Genomic DNA, 16741 nt, shown 5'->3' with positions numbered 1-16741 from the left:
ATTGAAATCTCCCATCAGGATTATGTTGTTACTTTTCTCACTCACTTTCTGTAGGTATCTAACCATGTCCGACAACATACTAGTATACTGATATTCCTTTTCAATCCATGCCTTTATCATGGTGGGTACATATGCTTCTGCGATGTCTCTCTTGTCTTTCCCTCAGGTTTCTATTACCATGTTTATCACTTAAGCCATACTTTCTTCCAGTTCCACACCATCTACATTTAGGCTGTGTGTGTGTGTGTGTGTGTGTGTGTGTGTGTGTGTGTGTGTGTGTGTGTGTGTGTGTGTGCACATTATACCTAATGAATGGCTTGAGCTATCAACATGAAACCTTCAGGGTATCAAGAGATGGCCAGTGTGTAGGATGACTTCGAAAATGGGCGCTCTGGGTAAAGGTCAAAGTCACCAAAATGACTAACAAAGGTCAACTAGCTTTTATTGCCCGCCACTAGCACCATCATATCTCATGAACAGCTTGAGCCATCAACATGAAACCTTCAGGGTAACAAGATATGGCCAAATCTTGGACAAGTTCAGAAATGGATATTCACGGTCAACGTTTATCTGTATCTGTTTATCTGTCTGTCTATCTCTTGCCAGACGCCTTAATCCCGTAAGGGTTAGCCACAAACAAATAGCCTCCATGTCGCCCTGTCCCCCACCATTTCACTTCCCTGCTCCCAACTAACACCCCTCTCTCTCATACACCTCTCCACTCCATCCCTCCATCTCATCCTTGGCCTCCCCCTTCTTTTCCCCCCACCTTCCATCTCACTGACATTCACTCTCCTTGTCAGTCTCTCAATCTCCATCCTCTTCATATGGCCAAAACACCTCAGTTTATTTCTCCTAACTCTTTCTATCACAATCGCATCCACACCACAAAGCTCCTTCCTTGTTTGTCAGTCTGTCTTTCCATGTGACTCCACATGCTCCTCTCAAATAACTCATTTCCACTTCTCTCACTCTTGACTTGTGTCCCTTCAACAAGGTCCAAGTTTCACTTCCATATATTAGAGTTGGTATCACAATAGTGTCATGCAGCGACTTTTATACTTCCATACTCACTTCCCTGTTTCTTATCACTGCATTCAGTGAACAAGCAACCTTTCTTCCTTGTACACTTTCAAGCACTTCACCCTCAAAACTTCCATCCTTACTCATCACACTCCCCAAGTACTTAAATGCACTAACATTATCCTTTCCCCCTCATCCAACCTCACTGTACATTCAGCAACTTCATTTCTCTCGAAGACCATAACTTTACTCCTCCCAACATTCACCGTTAGATCCCGTTTCTTACACACTCTTTCAAACTCATTCACCAAGTTTTGCAGCTCCCCTTCATCTTCACTTAACAACATAGTATGAGTATCATCTGCAAACAACAGTACAGGGAGTTTCCAAACACTGCCTTGTCTCATTAGGGCCACTCCAACATCCACTGCCGTACCTTGTACCTCTTTTATAATGCCATCCATATACAGTACCATAGAGACATGACACAACCTTGTTTCAATCCAACAAAGAAAAATTCACTCAGTTCACCGTCCAAACGCACTGCAGCCTTAGCACCCTCATACGTACTCTTCACAGCATTCAGCAACGTCCCATTTACTCTATATATTCTTAATACTTACCACATTCCATGTCAATCCACCCAGTCATATTCTTTCTCCAAATCCATGAAGGCCGCATACAACTTCTCTCCCTTCTGTAGAATCTTTTTCCACTAAAGACCTAGGAATAAATATCTGATCTACATAACCTCTTCGCATCCTAAAACCTCCCTGTTCTTCTCCAACTAATTCCACTGTAATTTCCCTAACTCAATCAGTAAGTATCCTAACATATACTTTTCTTATTCCACTAAGAAGACAATTTTCCCTATAATTACCACACACTTCCTTTTCCGCTTTTCCTTTGTACAGGGGAATAATTATACCTGACTTCCAATCCTCTGAGACTCTACCTTCCTCCCAGGCCAATCTGCACATCTTCAACATCCATTCCACTACTATCTGTCCCCCATGCTTTTGCATTTCACCACACTCTCAATCAATTCCTGGTCCTTTCCACATTTTGACTTTCTTCATTGTTTCCACAACTTCCATCCTACTGATTTCTTCCTCTTTTCTCACATCCGTCCTTCTCCCAGCCGTTCCCCAGCCACTTATACTCACGTTACTTTCGTTCCCTGTTCAACAATTTGTTAAAGTGTTCTCTCCATCTTCTCACTTTTTCTTCTTGCTCCACTAGCATTCACCTATTTTGATCTTTCACTCCCCGACTAGCTTCTTTATCATCCTGTCTAACTCTCTTTACCTCTTTCCAGAACAGTTTCTTACATTCCCTCCACTTTACACACAAATTCATGCCAAGTTCCTCATCCACTCTCTTCTTACTCTCTCTCACTAATCTTTTCACCTCTGTCGTCCTTTCTACATATAACTCATTCTTCCGTCTCTCAACTTCTTCCACGCCCCTGTTTCTCATCCTCTTATTATATGCTTTCTTCTTTTGTGCCACAGCGTCTCACCTCTTCATTCCATCATGCTGTTCCTTGCCCCCCTTTCGTCTTCTCATCACCCCACACACCAGGTCACATGCTGCACAGATTTCTTTGGTGAATATCTTGCACACACCTTCCACGCCTCTCATATGCTCCAATCTATATTTACCCAATTGCTCCTCCATAGCTTTCTTATATTCTGCCACTTTCTCATCCTCTTTAACCTTTCCACTCTCCTTGCATATACTACCTCCTCCCGTCCATCCCTTCTATTTCTCCATTTCAATTGGACCTTGATTCTCACCACCACCAAGTGGTGGTCAGAAAGTCCATCCCCCCAACCTCTATACGCCCTTGCATCCATGACATACCTTTGCATCTTTTCATTCACACACACAATCAGTCATTGCCTTCCGTTCATTCACTTCACCACCCACCCATCTCAACACTCGCCATTATACCTATGGATCATTTTGTGTCTGAAGAGGGTATTGGCTATCACCAACCCCCTCCTGGTACAAATGTCCACAAGAGACCTGCCATTCTCATTTAAATCAGCAGGCACACCCCACTTACCAACTACTCCATCTACCTTCATATTCCCTACTTTACCATTCATATCGCCAATCAAAAATACTCTCATTCCTTTCAAACTTTTCCATGCACACTTCAACTTTTGTCCAGAACTCTTCTCTCACTTTGCTTGCACAATCTTGCTTTGGCACATACATGCACACAATCACCCACATTTGTAGTCCAACTTTCAGTCTTACCCACACAATACTTGAGCCAACCGATCCATACTCTGTTATATTCTCCTTCCATCTGTTACTCACCACAATACACACTCCTTCTTTTGCCCTCTCATTCTCAGCTACTCCCACACATAATATACCCCATCCATACTCGCATTCTTTCACACACTCACCTCTCCATTTAGTTTCAGTTAATCCACATACATCCACTTTTGCACCCTCAAGCACCTGGACAATCTCTCTCTCTTTCATCTCATCGTTTGGACCCCTTACATTCCAAGTCACCATCCGTATCGTGTCCTTTGTTCGGTCCTTAGTCGTCACCTTCTGGTCAGTCCTGGTCCAAGGCTTTTTTTTCATATTTTTAGTTAGTTGTTTTCTGGGGAGGAGCACTAACCCTCCGCCAACTCACTTGTTGTCACGTAGGGAACACATGTTGACTGGTTATAAGGTTACCACCTGGTTTTCAGGAAATTATTTGGCTTGCCACTCATTGTAGAGCTACCCTAAAAACAGAGTACCACTACACTGAGTGGATGGTGAAAGTCCCCACCAGCCATTCTTTCATAAAATGACAGAGGTTGCATGGTATATCTTAGTTAATTTGAGAACAGTATTCACTCATTGCCTTCATTTTTTTTTTTCTGGTTCTGACTATTGACCATTTTTTTTCAGCTGTGAATAATTTATAAATTATTTCCATGGCAGGCATAAATAAAATTTGTTCCACTCTTTCACTAGGTGTCACTGGCAGTGTCTTCTTGCCATCCTGCTAGTTTTTTTTTTTTTTTTTTTTTTTTTTTTTTTTTTACGTGGGTGCTCACATCCAGGTGAGAGAGAATGCAGATTTGAGTGATGTGTTTTCTGTGAATATTGTTGTGCATCAGGGATCAGTATTGAGCCCCTTACTGTTTATCATGGTGCCTGAAGCTCTCTCACATGACTTGTTCTTGTTGATTTGAAGAAGGCCTTGGACAGAGTCCCTAGGAAGGTGGTGAGGTGGGCAATGAGAAAGCTTGGGATCAAGGAGTGGCTGGTCAGCTTAGTTATGGTTATGTACTATTGCGGACAGGAGTTCTTAACCACCCTCGTCCAGCCAACCTGTGTATGTGGCAGCGTCGCATTCACGAGCACAGAAGTTGCCTTCGATGCATTTCTGTCGAAAAATATTCCTTCAGCTTTGGGCATGTACTAATGGATAAAGCTAGTAATATTTACTTTGAAGGTTTGACTCTGATAACACGAATATATCATACTGATTAATTAATAACTTGTTTCTCGTATAGAGCCAAGCAAGTGATAAATATGTATATTTGGTTCCACTCCACGACTTCCTGTAGGTCTGAACCAGCGAACACAGGGTGAACAAGTTCGAAGCATTCATTTGTTAACATGAGAGAGAGAGAGAGAGAGAAGAGAGAGAGAGAGAGAGAGAGAGAGAGAGAGAGAGTGTGTATGGTGGGTGCCTGTGAATTTTGGAATAATGAGGTGGAGGCAGACTGGCACAGGGAAATGCAAGGGATGAGAAACCCTGGATTCCTGTGATCCATTGAAAACAGGCCACAGTGTGAGTATTTCTTCCGTCAGTCACTAAAACTTGCCTTGCTTTGTGATATATATATATATATATATATATATATATATAGGATTGCTTTCGTTGGAATAATGAATTAGGAGATAAATGCTGTTGATTTAACAAAAGCTGTGCTTAAGAAAGTAATTTGCCTCTCTGTCCAGAGAGAAATATCCAGTTAATGAGAAAAATACTTATGAGTTCGCCAAAAATCTCCAGGTGCCAACCACCACAGAGAGAAAAAAATACGAACATAAGACATTTAACAGAAGTTACGCGGCCTGCCAAATTATTTGACAAAGTCAATTGGTGTTACCCAGAATAAAACCCATCTTTCATTTTGTCCGACGAGACGTTATCCTAGGATAAATAAACTCCTTCGTCATCAGCGAAAGGAAAAATTCCGTTTAGCTTGAGCACCATATTTACTCATATCGCATAAAATCATGTGTATGTAGCCGGAATGAAGCCCCTTATCTATGGCCTGGCAAACTCCCTGTAAAGAGTACCCGGTACTATTTTCTATCGACAGACTGAGTTAAGCGGTGAGACTCATCTTTCGTGTAAGGAAATCCACCCCACCTGTGTGTGTAATTCACCGGGTCGGTCAGGATCACTTGATGGTCGTGATCGTCAGCATTTTACCTTCCCGGAAAGGAGCTGAGAGCTCATATAGTCCGATCTAAGGGCAAGGCTGTGACCTTCACACACCCACACACCCGTCCCCTTGGTCAAGGGGGACAGTAACCACCCACTTCGTCAGTGAAACTTTTCGCAACCTGAGCGAGGCGCGAACTCCCGTCTACCAGATGGCAAGCGAGAACGTTACCACTGCACCAGCGAGGTGTGTGTGTGTGTGTGTGTTGAATTGAGAGTCACCTGACTTGTGGAGCATGATATGCGGATTGGTAGGTTGGTAACTGGGTGGGTGGATTGGTTAGTGTAGGCTGGTTGCTTCACTGGTGAACTAGGTGGAGTGAGTGGGCGAGAGGGAGGGAAAAGGTTGTTGGGCTGGTTAAGTGGGGTGGAGTGGGGTTCGTGCATTGTTTAAGTTAGGTGGGTGGTGGGGCTACCTGTAGGACAAGGCAAGAGGCGGGTTTGTGTCGTCCTACTTTTGAGACATACTGTATTGAGTAAGGTTGGGGATATGTGCGTTGATGGGTGGGTGTGTAGATGGATGAACGGATTGTGGGAAAACAGGCCACTGGGATTAGGTGAATTGAGTTAATGTCCGAGTTGGGAAAATCGGTCCACAGGGGATATTATTCTGGAATCATGCTGAAGTAGGTATATATATTCAGTGAGTTACAATAGGTCCATCGAGCAATACGTCTGTTGGTTAGGAGGTCTGTGTTTCAACCACGCATCAGTGGGTGATATAACCACGTCGGATAACAGGTTTATGGGGAAAATAGGTTCATTGTGAAAAATACATCCATGGGTATATGACCATTTAGGAAACCTGCATTCATATAGAGATTCAAGGTCGACGGAAAAATTGGTCCATGGGGAGAAAATACATCAATGGGGAAAATTAGTTCGGGGGAAAATAGATTGCGTAGGGAAGTAGGTGTCTTAGAAAAAAAAAAAGTCATTAAATGGCTAAATGAAGGTAAATTATGAAATATAATAACTGGATGACGAAGTGATAATAAGGTCTGGCTAATGGTTGTTTGGTGCAAGGTATGCACTGTGCAGTGGTAAGCCTAATTCCAGGCAACGGTCGCTGTTAAAAGTTGGATGTTTTAGGTCCCATTTATTTTAAATATTTCCATGTGTGTTTACAGTACGTGTATGCCCCTATGGACCTATTTTCACCCCATGAATATTTTTATCAAAGGACATTTTCACCACTCGGAGCACAATCCCTTATGGACCTATTTTCCTTAAGCATAGAAAGCCAACCGAAACGAAAGGAAAAATCCCTGTTTAACTGTGTTGAGCACCTCATTTCTCCACCTTATTCCTCTAAAATTCATGGGCACCCCCTACTCTCTCTCTCTCTCTCCTGTTAACAAATGAATGCTTCGAACTTGTTCACTCTGTGTTCGCTGGTTCAGACCTACAGGAAGTCGTGGAGTGGAACCAAATACTGTATACATATTTATCACTTGCTTGGCTCTATACGAGAAACAAGTTATTAAATAATCAGTATGATACATTCGTGTTATCAGAGTCAAACCTTCAAAGTAAATATTACTATTGCTTTATCCATTAGTACAAGCCCAAAGCTGAAGGAATATTTTTCGACAGAAATGCATCGAAGGCACTTCTGTGCTCGTGAATGCGACGCTGCCACATACGCAAGTTGGCTGGACAAGGGTGGTTAAGAACTCCTGTCCGCAATAGTACATGGGTGCTCACATGCAGTTGCGAGAGAATGCAGATTTGAGTGATGAGTTTTGTGTGAATATTGGTGTGCATCAGTGATCAGTCTTGAGCCCCTTACCGTTTATCATGGTGCCTGAAGCTGTCTCACGTGACTTAAGAAATGGACTCCCATGGGAGATGTTGTATGCTGATATGACCTGCTGCTGTGTGCAGAGAATGAAAGGGAGGCAGAGGAAAGATTTAGGAAGTGAGGAGTTGGAATGGGAAACAAGGGTTTGAGGGCAAATACGGATAAAACAAGAGTGGTGATTTCTAGGACTGGTGGCAGTAGTCAAAGCAGGGGGAGTCATCAGTTTGCCACAAAAGGGTGTGGGAAGCAACTCCATCTTCTGCAGTGTTTTTGATAAGTGGGTGAATAGGAGATGTAGTGGTACTAGAAGTAGGCTGTGAAATAATGCTGATTTTGTTTGTGCAGTATTTCAGGGAAAGCATGTAGAGATTGTCGGGTGTGAAAGGACTATCTTGAGTGTGCGAATTTTGTTACTTGAGGGACATGTTATGTGCTGGAGCTACTAGCTCTGTGACTGGGGTAAGCAAAGAATGGAGGAAGTTCAGGTAGATGATGCCTCTCCTAACACTGAGAGTGCTCACCCTCTGTGCTGAGAGATCTATGTATGTGGTATGTGTTAGAAGTGTAATGCTGTATGGCAGTGAGACCTGGGTATTAGAAGAAGGGGATATTTGCAGGCGCAAATATACAGAAATGTAGTTCATCCTTGAATGCGAGGCACGGGGTTGGGGGGGGGGCTGAATTGCAACTGAAGAGTTGAGAGGAGGGATGGGACTTGAATGTATTGATGTAGTGATGAGGAGAGGTAGACCGAGATGGCTTGAACGTGTTAAGAAGATGAAGGACCACAACTGGGTGCGGAGGGTGAGAAGTGTGAATGTCATGGGTAGGGCTGCGAGAGTTAGACCAAAAATGGCCTGGGATGAGGTCATAGAGTGTGACCTCAGGGACAAAGGACTCAATCAATAGGGGGACTGTCAGAGATCGAGCATTGTGGACAGCTTTCAGTAGGTGACCATGCCTGATGCATACAAGCATGCTGGAGCCATTGTGAACAGTATGAACAATAACATTACAAACAGGTTTCATTCAAACACAGAGTTCAAGCTTGTGCTGCTTTGGAGATTCATTTGTGTAGAAGGCAAATTTCAAACTAACTCAAGTTAGTAATGGTAGTTTTTTGAATGGGCAAAGCTGGTGTTTTCAATTAATCTATTCCTACGGGAAATCATAACTGGGCACTTTCTACTAGATGCAAAATTAGCAACAAACTGAGGATTGATATAAGCTTCTCCGTGACGTATGGAAGAGTGGTTTATGCATTTGGAAGCCTCTTTATACAGCAATCTTTAGATTTAGGAGTGCCAGCATAAAAAACACATTTGGGATCATACCATACATACAAAAATGGGGGTTATGTTATATATTTAAAAAAAAAAAAAAAAAAAAATTAGCACTCTAGATCACCAATACTGAAGATAATATACAGCACACAGCAGTAGTACTTAATATTCAGCAATACCCCAAACATGAAAAAAAAGCAAAAAACTTTTGCCCATTACTTCTAAAGAAATATATCTAAGCAGCACAGCAGTGCAGACCTCGGTTTACAATCAGCTGTCAGGCGACAGGTGTTAAAGTTTTTATGCTGGAACAATCTTCTAAATCAATCAGTGTTTGTGAATTAGACGTTCTTCTTTATCTTCCATGTTTTCCCACTTTTATATGAACTAGAGAGAGAGAGAGAGAGCAAGAGAGAATTTTAATGGCAATTGCTATGACACTTGTTCTGTTGCTAAAGTTGAGGTTAGTTGAGAATATTCTTGAGCTTTCAGATGTCAAATGCAGACACCATACAGGTCTCCCTCGTTATGGATGGGGCTTATGTTCCTAAGATGCCATCAATATACGAAACCAATTGATACCGATTTTCTGATGAATACCTTTACATATTCCTGATATTTTCTGATGAATACCTTTACATATTCCTGATATTTTCTGATGAATACCTTTACATATTCCTGATATTTTCTGATGAATACCTTACATATTCCTGATATTTTCTGATGAATACCTTACATATTCCTGATATTTTCTGATGAATACCTTTACATATTCCTGATATTTTCTGATGAATACCTTTACATATTCCTGATATTTTCTGATGAATACCTTACATATTCCTGATATTTTCTGATGAATACCTTACATATTCCTGATATTTTCTGATGAATACCTTTACATATTCCTGATATTTTCTGATGAATACCTTTACATATTCCTGATATTTTCTGATGAATACCTTACATATTCCTGATATTTTCTGATGAATACCTTTACATATTCCTTATATAATTCTTTGGCAACCACTCATATGTTATGCTAATGTAATTTTAACACCATTCATGCTGAATCATAAGGTAGCTGACCTCTCCTGAGTCACTGTTTTATAACCAATGTAAATTATACCTCATTTGAAGCTTGCGGCTGGCCTGAGCAGAACTTCACTGTGCCTCACACAAGGTCTGTGGTTCGACAAGGGTCGATAATTAAACATGCGTTTCCTTTATACTGTACTTATCATTTCAAAATCAGGGTGTCTTATCTTCACTTAATACTTGTTCAGCTAGAGACACCAAGAGTTTGTTATCTATTAAATATGAAGAGTGAGATGTGCTAACAGAAGTGAGTACAGCTGAAAGCAAGCAACTAGCTACATATGTAACACAAAGGAGACAGGTTGGCTCCGTCTGCATGCCCATTTACATAAACATTTTGTTTCCTCAGAAGGAGCTACAGGCACTCAGAATATTTTGTTGCTTATTAAAAGTGAGAGTTAGATGAAGAGATGGAAACCAATAGAGCCAAAATTATGTGACCAGCTATGTGCTTAACACAAAGGAGACTGGCTGTTGCTGCCTGCATGCATATTTATATAAACAATCTATTATTTTCCCCAGAATGACTTTACAGGCACCATGAATATTTTCTTAATTATTAAAAGTGAGAGTGACTTGCATAGAAGGAAATGAGTTGAGCTGGAAGCAGGCAGGCTTCTTTATCTCTTTTCTGTTGCTACTTCAAATTTCACTGCTCCTCAGAACTGTCTGCTTGCATCCCTCCACCTCTACGACGGGTGCGTAGCACCTGTCTAGGAACAATCTCTCATCCCTTTTCTGTCCAACTGTCTGATGCAAGAGTTAACTGTTACTCCCAGTCCTTCATTTATGCAGCAGGTCAACTCTGGAACTGTCTCCCTCTGTCTGTATTTCTTACTTCCTATGATCTCCAGTGTGTCCAGGCATCTCGAAATGAATGGATCTTGAATTTGGCTCTCTTTTGTATTGTTTTTGTTTTTTTCTTGGAAGGAACGATTTGCATTCTCTCTCACCTGGATGTTAGCACCCATGTACATAACCATAACCATGCTGACCAGCCACTCCTTGATCCCAAGCTTTCTCGTTGCCCACCTCACCACCTTCCTAGGGACTCTGTCCAAGGCCTTCTCCAAATCAACAAAAATAAATAGTCATGTGAGAGAGCTTCAGGCACCATGATAAACAGTAAGGGGATCAAGACTGATCCTTGATGCACGCCAATATTCACAGAAAACTCATCACTCAAATCTGCATTCTCTCTCACCTGGATGTGAGCACCCATGTACAAAAAAAAAAGAAACTAGCAGGATGGCAAGAAGACAATGCCAGTGACACCTAGTGAAAGAGTGGAACAAATTTTATTTATGCCTGCCATGGAAATAATTTATAAATTATTCACAGCTGAAATCAACAAAAACTAAGTACAGTTCTCTAATCTGTATAATATATTTTTCCTGAAGCTACCAGACAGTGAATATATCATCATTGGTCCCTTTGCTGACATAAACTTAAACTTCATCTCATAATATTCATTCTTCCATTATCATAACTTCTAGGACTCTCTTTGTTACCTTCATTATCTGGTCCAAAAGGTTTTTGTTTTGATATATATATTTTTTTTCATTATTATATATCATTTGTATTGTTTTATCTTAGTAATCCCCCTTTATCCAACGCGGCATTACCCAACATACACTGTAAACTGACAAAGCCCAAAATTGAGTTGAATTGAAGCACTACCCATTTTTTGTTGCATTATCAAGCAGTATGTGTGGAAAAAAAAATTTCAAACCACCCACCGCCTCCTGCAACGCCTCAGCACCATTGATGATGCCCACCAAAACAAAGGCTGCTGCCTGATCCACCTCATTCACAAAGAGTAAGCTGACTGGTGTTGGTGCGTTTTCAATTCATATTGGAGTTTGTGGCCTTTGTTGCCATACCAGAGCTTTTGCAGGGATTGATATTGCTTGCCTTTGTGCTGTGTTCATGCATGTAACTCTTTCTGTGGAAAATGATAAAATCTGTATGTAAATATGCATGCATTTTGGTACCAGCCTCTCTTCTTTATGCTGCATAACTTATGTAGCTAGTTGCGTGCCTTCAGTTCTACTCATATCCATTAATGCATCTCTCTCTCACTTTTGATAAATAACAAAATATACTTAGTTCCTGTAGGTCCTTCTGTGGAAAGTAATACGGTACTGTACTGTAAAATGTTTCAGTAAATATGCAATCATTTGCCGCCAGCCTGTCCTTTGTGATACCCAAGTATGTAGCTGGTCGCCTGCTATTGGCTCTGCTCATTTCCATGTGTGCAACCCACTCTCAGTTCAGATAAATAACAATATTCTTAGTGCTTGTAACTGAATAAGTTTTCAGTGTAGGTGAAACAGGCTTATGGTGGAATATGTATAATATGTATAAAGGAAAGCATGTTGGAGCCTTCAAAAATAAAAACGAAAACAAAAATCATGCTAACATGACATATGAATGGTTGTGTAAGTATTATATAATGATTATTATAAAGGTGGCCATTAGGAAATTAGTATCAAGATGGATTTTTTTGTATTGACAGGGAGACCAGTGTAGGGTTTTATAGGGGATCTACCCCCCTGTAGGAGGTTTGGGAGACAGCACAGCATTATCTGATGACAGGGTCTTGGCTGTATTATTACATCCCCCCTAGACTCTAGGCATAGGTTTCACAGCCCATTCCCAAGGTCCAGTAGTCATTGTACATGCTATACACCTCCATATGGGTGCTAACACACGTACTGAATACATACTAGAGCTCCTATACTGGACGGGTGTATTGGTATCAGCAGGGGTACTTTCACGTCATGTCAGCGGGTTTTCTGGCAGATCAGTAATGTCTGCTACGTGAAATTCAGACCGATAAACCGTTCCCTACCCCAGCGACGATTTGAACTTGGGTTCATTTGGACTGCAGATCACCTCTACTGATTCAGTCATCACCTCTCCTGTGGGGGATTTCTGTACAGTAGCTATATAGTTATAAGCCAGTAGTGGCCCTCGATGCTATGCTGCCAAGATCAACTATTCCAATCAGCAGATCAGTAATACAGGAGTGCCCTTGCCAATCCACTTTGTTTTGTCTAGAGGACCTTAACCCTCTCATGGTTGGGACAGCTCTGTTCATCTGTATCTGTGTCACTTCAGGAATGGACTTTCCTCTTGGAGGGAGAGTGGTAACCAGAAGTAACCTTTCCCCATGCTGGTGAAATATGAATTTGGAAGGGGTGTCTGTAGGAAGGGTAAATTGAAGTGGTTATTGCTTGTGCTTGCGTGTCAAGAGTCTGTACATGTCATCGGTAGCACCGACAGGATGTGAACATACACACTCATATGAGAGGCCATAACACCAGCACCCACCCTAAATGGTGGATATTGCGTAGTTATACCCTAGATTCGAGGCTTACACATCTCAAGATAAGTATGCCAACCACTGAGCCACCGCTGCGCTACGACAATTGTCAAGTGATTGTATTGGGCTGGAAGTCACCATTAACTCTTATGAATGGTGAAACTGGTTTTATTTTCCAGGTAATTCTAGATTACTATATTCATCTGAGAAAGGGTCACGAGAATTTGAGAGTGCTAATGTTGTTACCAACATGGATGAGGAAAAAAAACAGTAACTATTCTGTTCCAGCTAGCACCAGACAAGCAAATGCAGCTGAGATTCATAGCAGTCTGAGTTTTAATTTGTTTCATTTGTTGAGTACTAAAATATCTTCCTCTTCAGAAAGCCACCAGCTTAAGATAGATATATGGATGTTATGTTTGTATATGAGGCTTTTAAGAAATTCTTGGAAGTTCCTCTTATGATAGGAATAGCATAAGTATTGTATACCAGTTGATATCATTTAAATTTACCCTGCTGAGAGTCAGTCATAGAAGCCTGGGAGGTATTGCTGATACTATCAACTTTCATGAATGGGAAAACTCTAGCACCATACTCCAGCTGATGCCATATGATTTTATGCAGATGAAAGTGAGTCACAGAAGCCTGAGTTATTGAGGACTGATGTAATTATCACTGCCATTGTATAACAGTAATTTGCCTCAGTGACTTGATTTACGGTATTTAGTAATTTACTCTGCAACGGAACCATTGCTTTCTCCGTTTTATATTTTGAACAGAGTTTTTAAGGAGTATTTCCTCAGTGCTTATTTACCCTAACTGTCCAAGGGTGTTGTTGTTGTGTTATTCTTGCCACTACAGGATAATTTTATTCATCATAGGCTAAGAGAAAGCCAGTGTATTGAAGAGGTTAATGAAGAATATAACTAACTCCTGCCCTACATAGTGTATCTCTTAATCAGTAAAAACATCTGGAGAGAATAAGAGTAAAATACCATCCTCTGGCAGCACAGGTCCAAAGCTTGTCAGTATCTAAAACTGCATTGTTTTGTGATGCAGGGCGGTGCATCGTTCCTGGTGGTGAAGGGTCTGTTCAAGGTATACTACAAGCAGCAGCAACATGTGATGCAGAGCCGCCGCAAGATCATTGATTACCCCCAGGAGCCCCCAGCACCCCCACCTCCACCCCCATCAGCCCAGGCCCCACCAAACCACCCTCTGCCCACCCTCTCTTCTGACTCCTTTGTTCATGGCCCACCACAGCAACAGGAACTGGAGGATTAATGACTGACAGAGTGAAGGAAAGAATGGCTGCTTGCAATTACAGTATCTTTGTTTAGTTAGTTTGTATTTTGTTAATGTTTTTATTTTGAAGAGTGCTTGCCTTCTCAGTCTTTGCCTAGGTTTCATTGCAAAGTGTTGTATGTGTGGGAAAAGACTAGTTGAGTGTTGAATTACTTGTTAATACTTCTTCACAGCATAGTACAGGTACTAGGAACTTTGAGACATTTTTGCCTCAAAATTTCCATTACTGGTACTGTAATCCAAACATTTAGTACTTATGTATTACTCCAAGCTTGCTGCCAGTTTGCTTGCAATTACAGTGAAAGTCATCAGTATGATACTATTCGTTAATATTCTCTTAATTGGGGAGGGGGGGAGAAAGTGTGCACAAAAATTATACTTTTGAGTCTGTTAGGCTACATCCAGATTTTATTTTAAATGTCAAGTTTTGTATTCAGACTGAACATGTAAATTGCCATGTATGTGGACTTGATGATATAAAGTATATTTTTGCAGCATAATTTACAATTCTCAGCATATGGAAATACTATACAGTACTTTTTTTTTCTTTCTTTACTTTGCCTCCAAAGTGCAATTAAGCTGGTTTGGCAGAAGACTTGTACTTTGATATTTCAACTCTCAGAACTCTGGAATTGTCAGGTTCCACTTTGCCACATTATTTTATTGTACCGTACTGTAATTGATGTTGGTCCAGTATCACTGTGAAAGATGATTACAATAGTACCTAGTGAAAAATATTGTGGGAATTGTTTTTATTTACTTTTAAACAAATAACAAGCAATCAGAACTGAGCTTCATTTATAGCAGGAAGTCAGAATATTTAAGTATGAGGTCTTTAAATATATATAATGCATTTTCAGTGAAGATAATGCACAGTGTAGATAGTGGTATATTGACCCAGGAGAAAAAATATGAAACAAGTTTCCAGACGTACAATGGATTGGTGTCAAGCCTCCAAATAATGACTGAAAGCTATAAACTGTACGGTATTTAAATTAACCATGTGGCTGTGGTAATACTATATGAGTTATCTTTGCATCACTTTGGATGAATCAGGAGTTGTGATGAAAATTCATCCACAAGTATGTGCATTAATATATGTGCTTGGAAGAAAGAGAGATTTATATGTTTTGGTTAATGTAGAATATTTTTCTGAGTCCAAGGAAAAATGGCTCAGAAGCATCTTATGTATGCCTTGCTTTGAAAATAATTAGTCTTTCAGAAGATGCTTTGTGTGTGTTTATTACGTTACTATGCTCTTTATCTGAATATTCAGTGATGATGATTGACACTGTGTAATCAAAGATATTCTTTGTAATGGAATGTGTATGTTTGATAATGAGGCAACTGCATTCCTTCAGGTCTTTATTCTGGGTGTCCCACTTTACTGTAGATAGGCAAAAGGAGAGCTATATGAGACTGAGGTGGGATGTTTTTACAGATCACATAGGGACCAGAGTTCATAGTAGAGTTGTACAAAATCCATACAATTATCAGGGTTGCAGATGGATACATGTACTTTATCCCATGTTTGCTTAAGATTTTCAGTTTTTAAGTTGATCATATTCACATTTTCCCATTTTTCCTGAACCTTGTACTGTACTGCTTTCCCTAATTTATTACATAGTTCTTATTTTCAATAACCTGATGATATTTTTAGTGTACATACTATAGTTATATTAACCTGGTAGTGGTTTATTCCTTTACTGAAGCTCACAGTCCCACATATCTGGCATTATATTCCAAAACTTTTATCTGCTGTTCAGTACGGTACTGAAGTAACAGCGGTAGGAAGCTCATCCTCAGTTTCATTGCTCTCCATAATATTTATATCACATTCTTGTTGACGAGCTAGTATAGTGTGTGTACATAACCGAACCAGTAATATATTCTTACAATTTTAAGAGGGGGTATGGGGAACTGACTTTGTACTGAAGTCTTACACATTAAGCCCATTGTAACTTGCCAATATAGAGGTCCTGTGCTGTTGAATTTATAAAATAATTTAGTGTAATCCACTTGTACCTGTCCTTAACACAATAATAACCTATGCAATGTTTTAATGGCTGGAAATTAAAGTGTGAATTATTATGATCATTAATGAGAATGGACTCTTTGTTGGGTAAAACCTTTATGCAGTGCTTTACAGTTAGATGTGCTGGAGAAATTAGTATTATCATGAAGCAATTTACACAGAGAAATGGTTAAGCCCTGCCCTTTAATGATGATTTTTTTTTTTCTTCACAGCCAGACAGTTTTCTTAATCTGATGGGAGATTTTTAAATTGTAGTAGTTTGAGATTGCCTTAATTAATTTTTTTACAACTAGAGGTGGCTGTATGGAGAAAGTGGGTGTATCTGAATGAGTTTGAAGGTGGAAGGAAGGATGATTGGCCAAGAAGGTCGATAGGTATGATATATGAG

The 16741-nt window shown here is 40.4% G+C and overlaps 1 protein-coding gene across 1 annotated transcript in view; it reads left to right on the top strand.

Moving 5' to 3' along the window:
* The window catches only part of LOC145394178 (E3 ubiquitin-protein ligase MARCHF5-like), a 104346-nt gene extending 87867 nt beyond the window's left edge, over positions 1–16479 (top strand). The window contains exon 7 of the mRNA XM_080268161.1: positions 14073–16479. Within this exon, the coding sequence (XP_080124287.1) occupies positions 14073–14297 (225 nt within the window). The 3' untranslated portion in view covers positions 14298–16479. The remainder of the gene's footprint in view (positions 1–14072) is intronic.
* Positions 16480–16741: the final 262 nt, after the last annotated feature.

Source organism: Coenobita brevimanus, chromosome 26, assembly GCF_032717465.1.
Source record: "Coenobita brevimanus isolate Jiangsu-jjx chromosome 26, ASM3271746v2, whole genome shotgun sequence".
Taxonomy (NCBI): Eukaryota; Metazoa; Arthropoda; class Malacostraca; order Decapoda; family Coenobitidae; genus Coenobita; species Coenobita brevimanus.
Note: the sequence above shows the minus strand (reverse complement) of the source record. Positions and strands in the feature narration are given on the sequence as shown.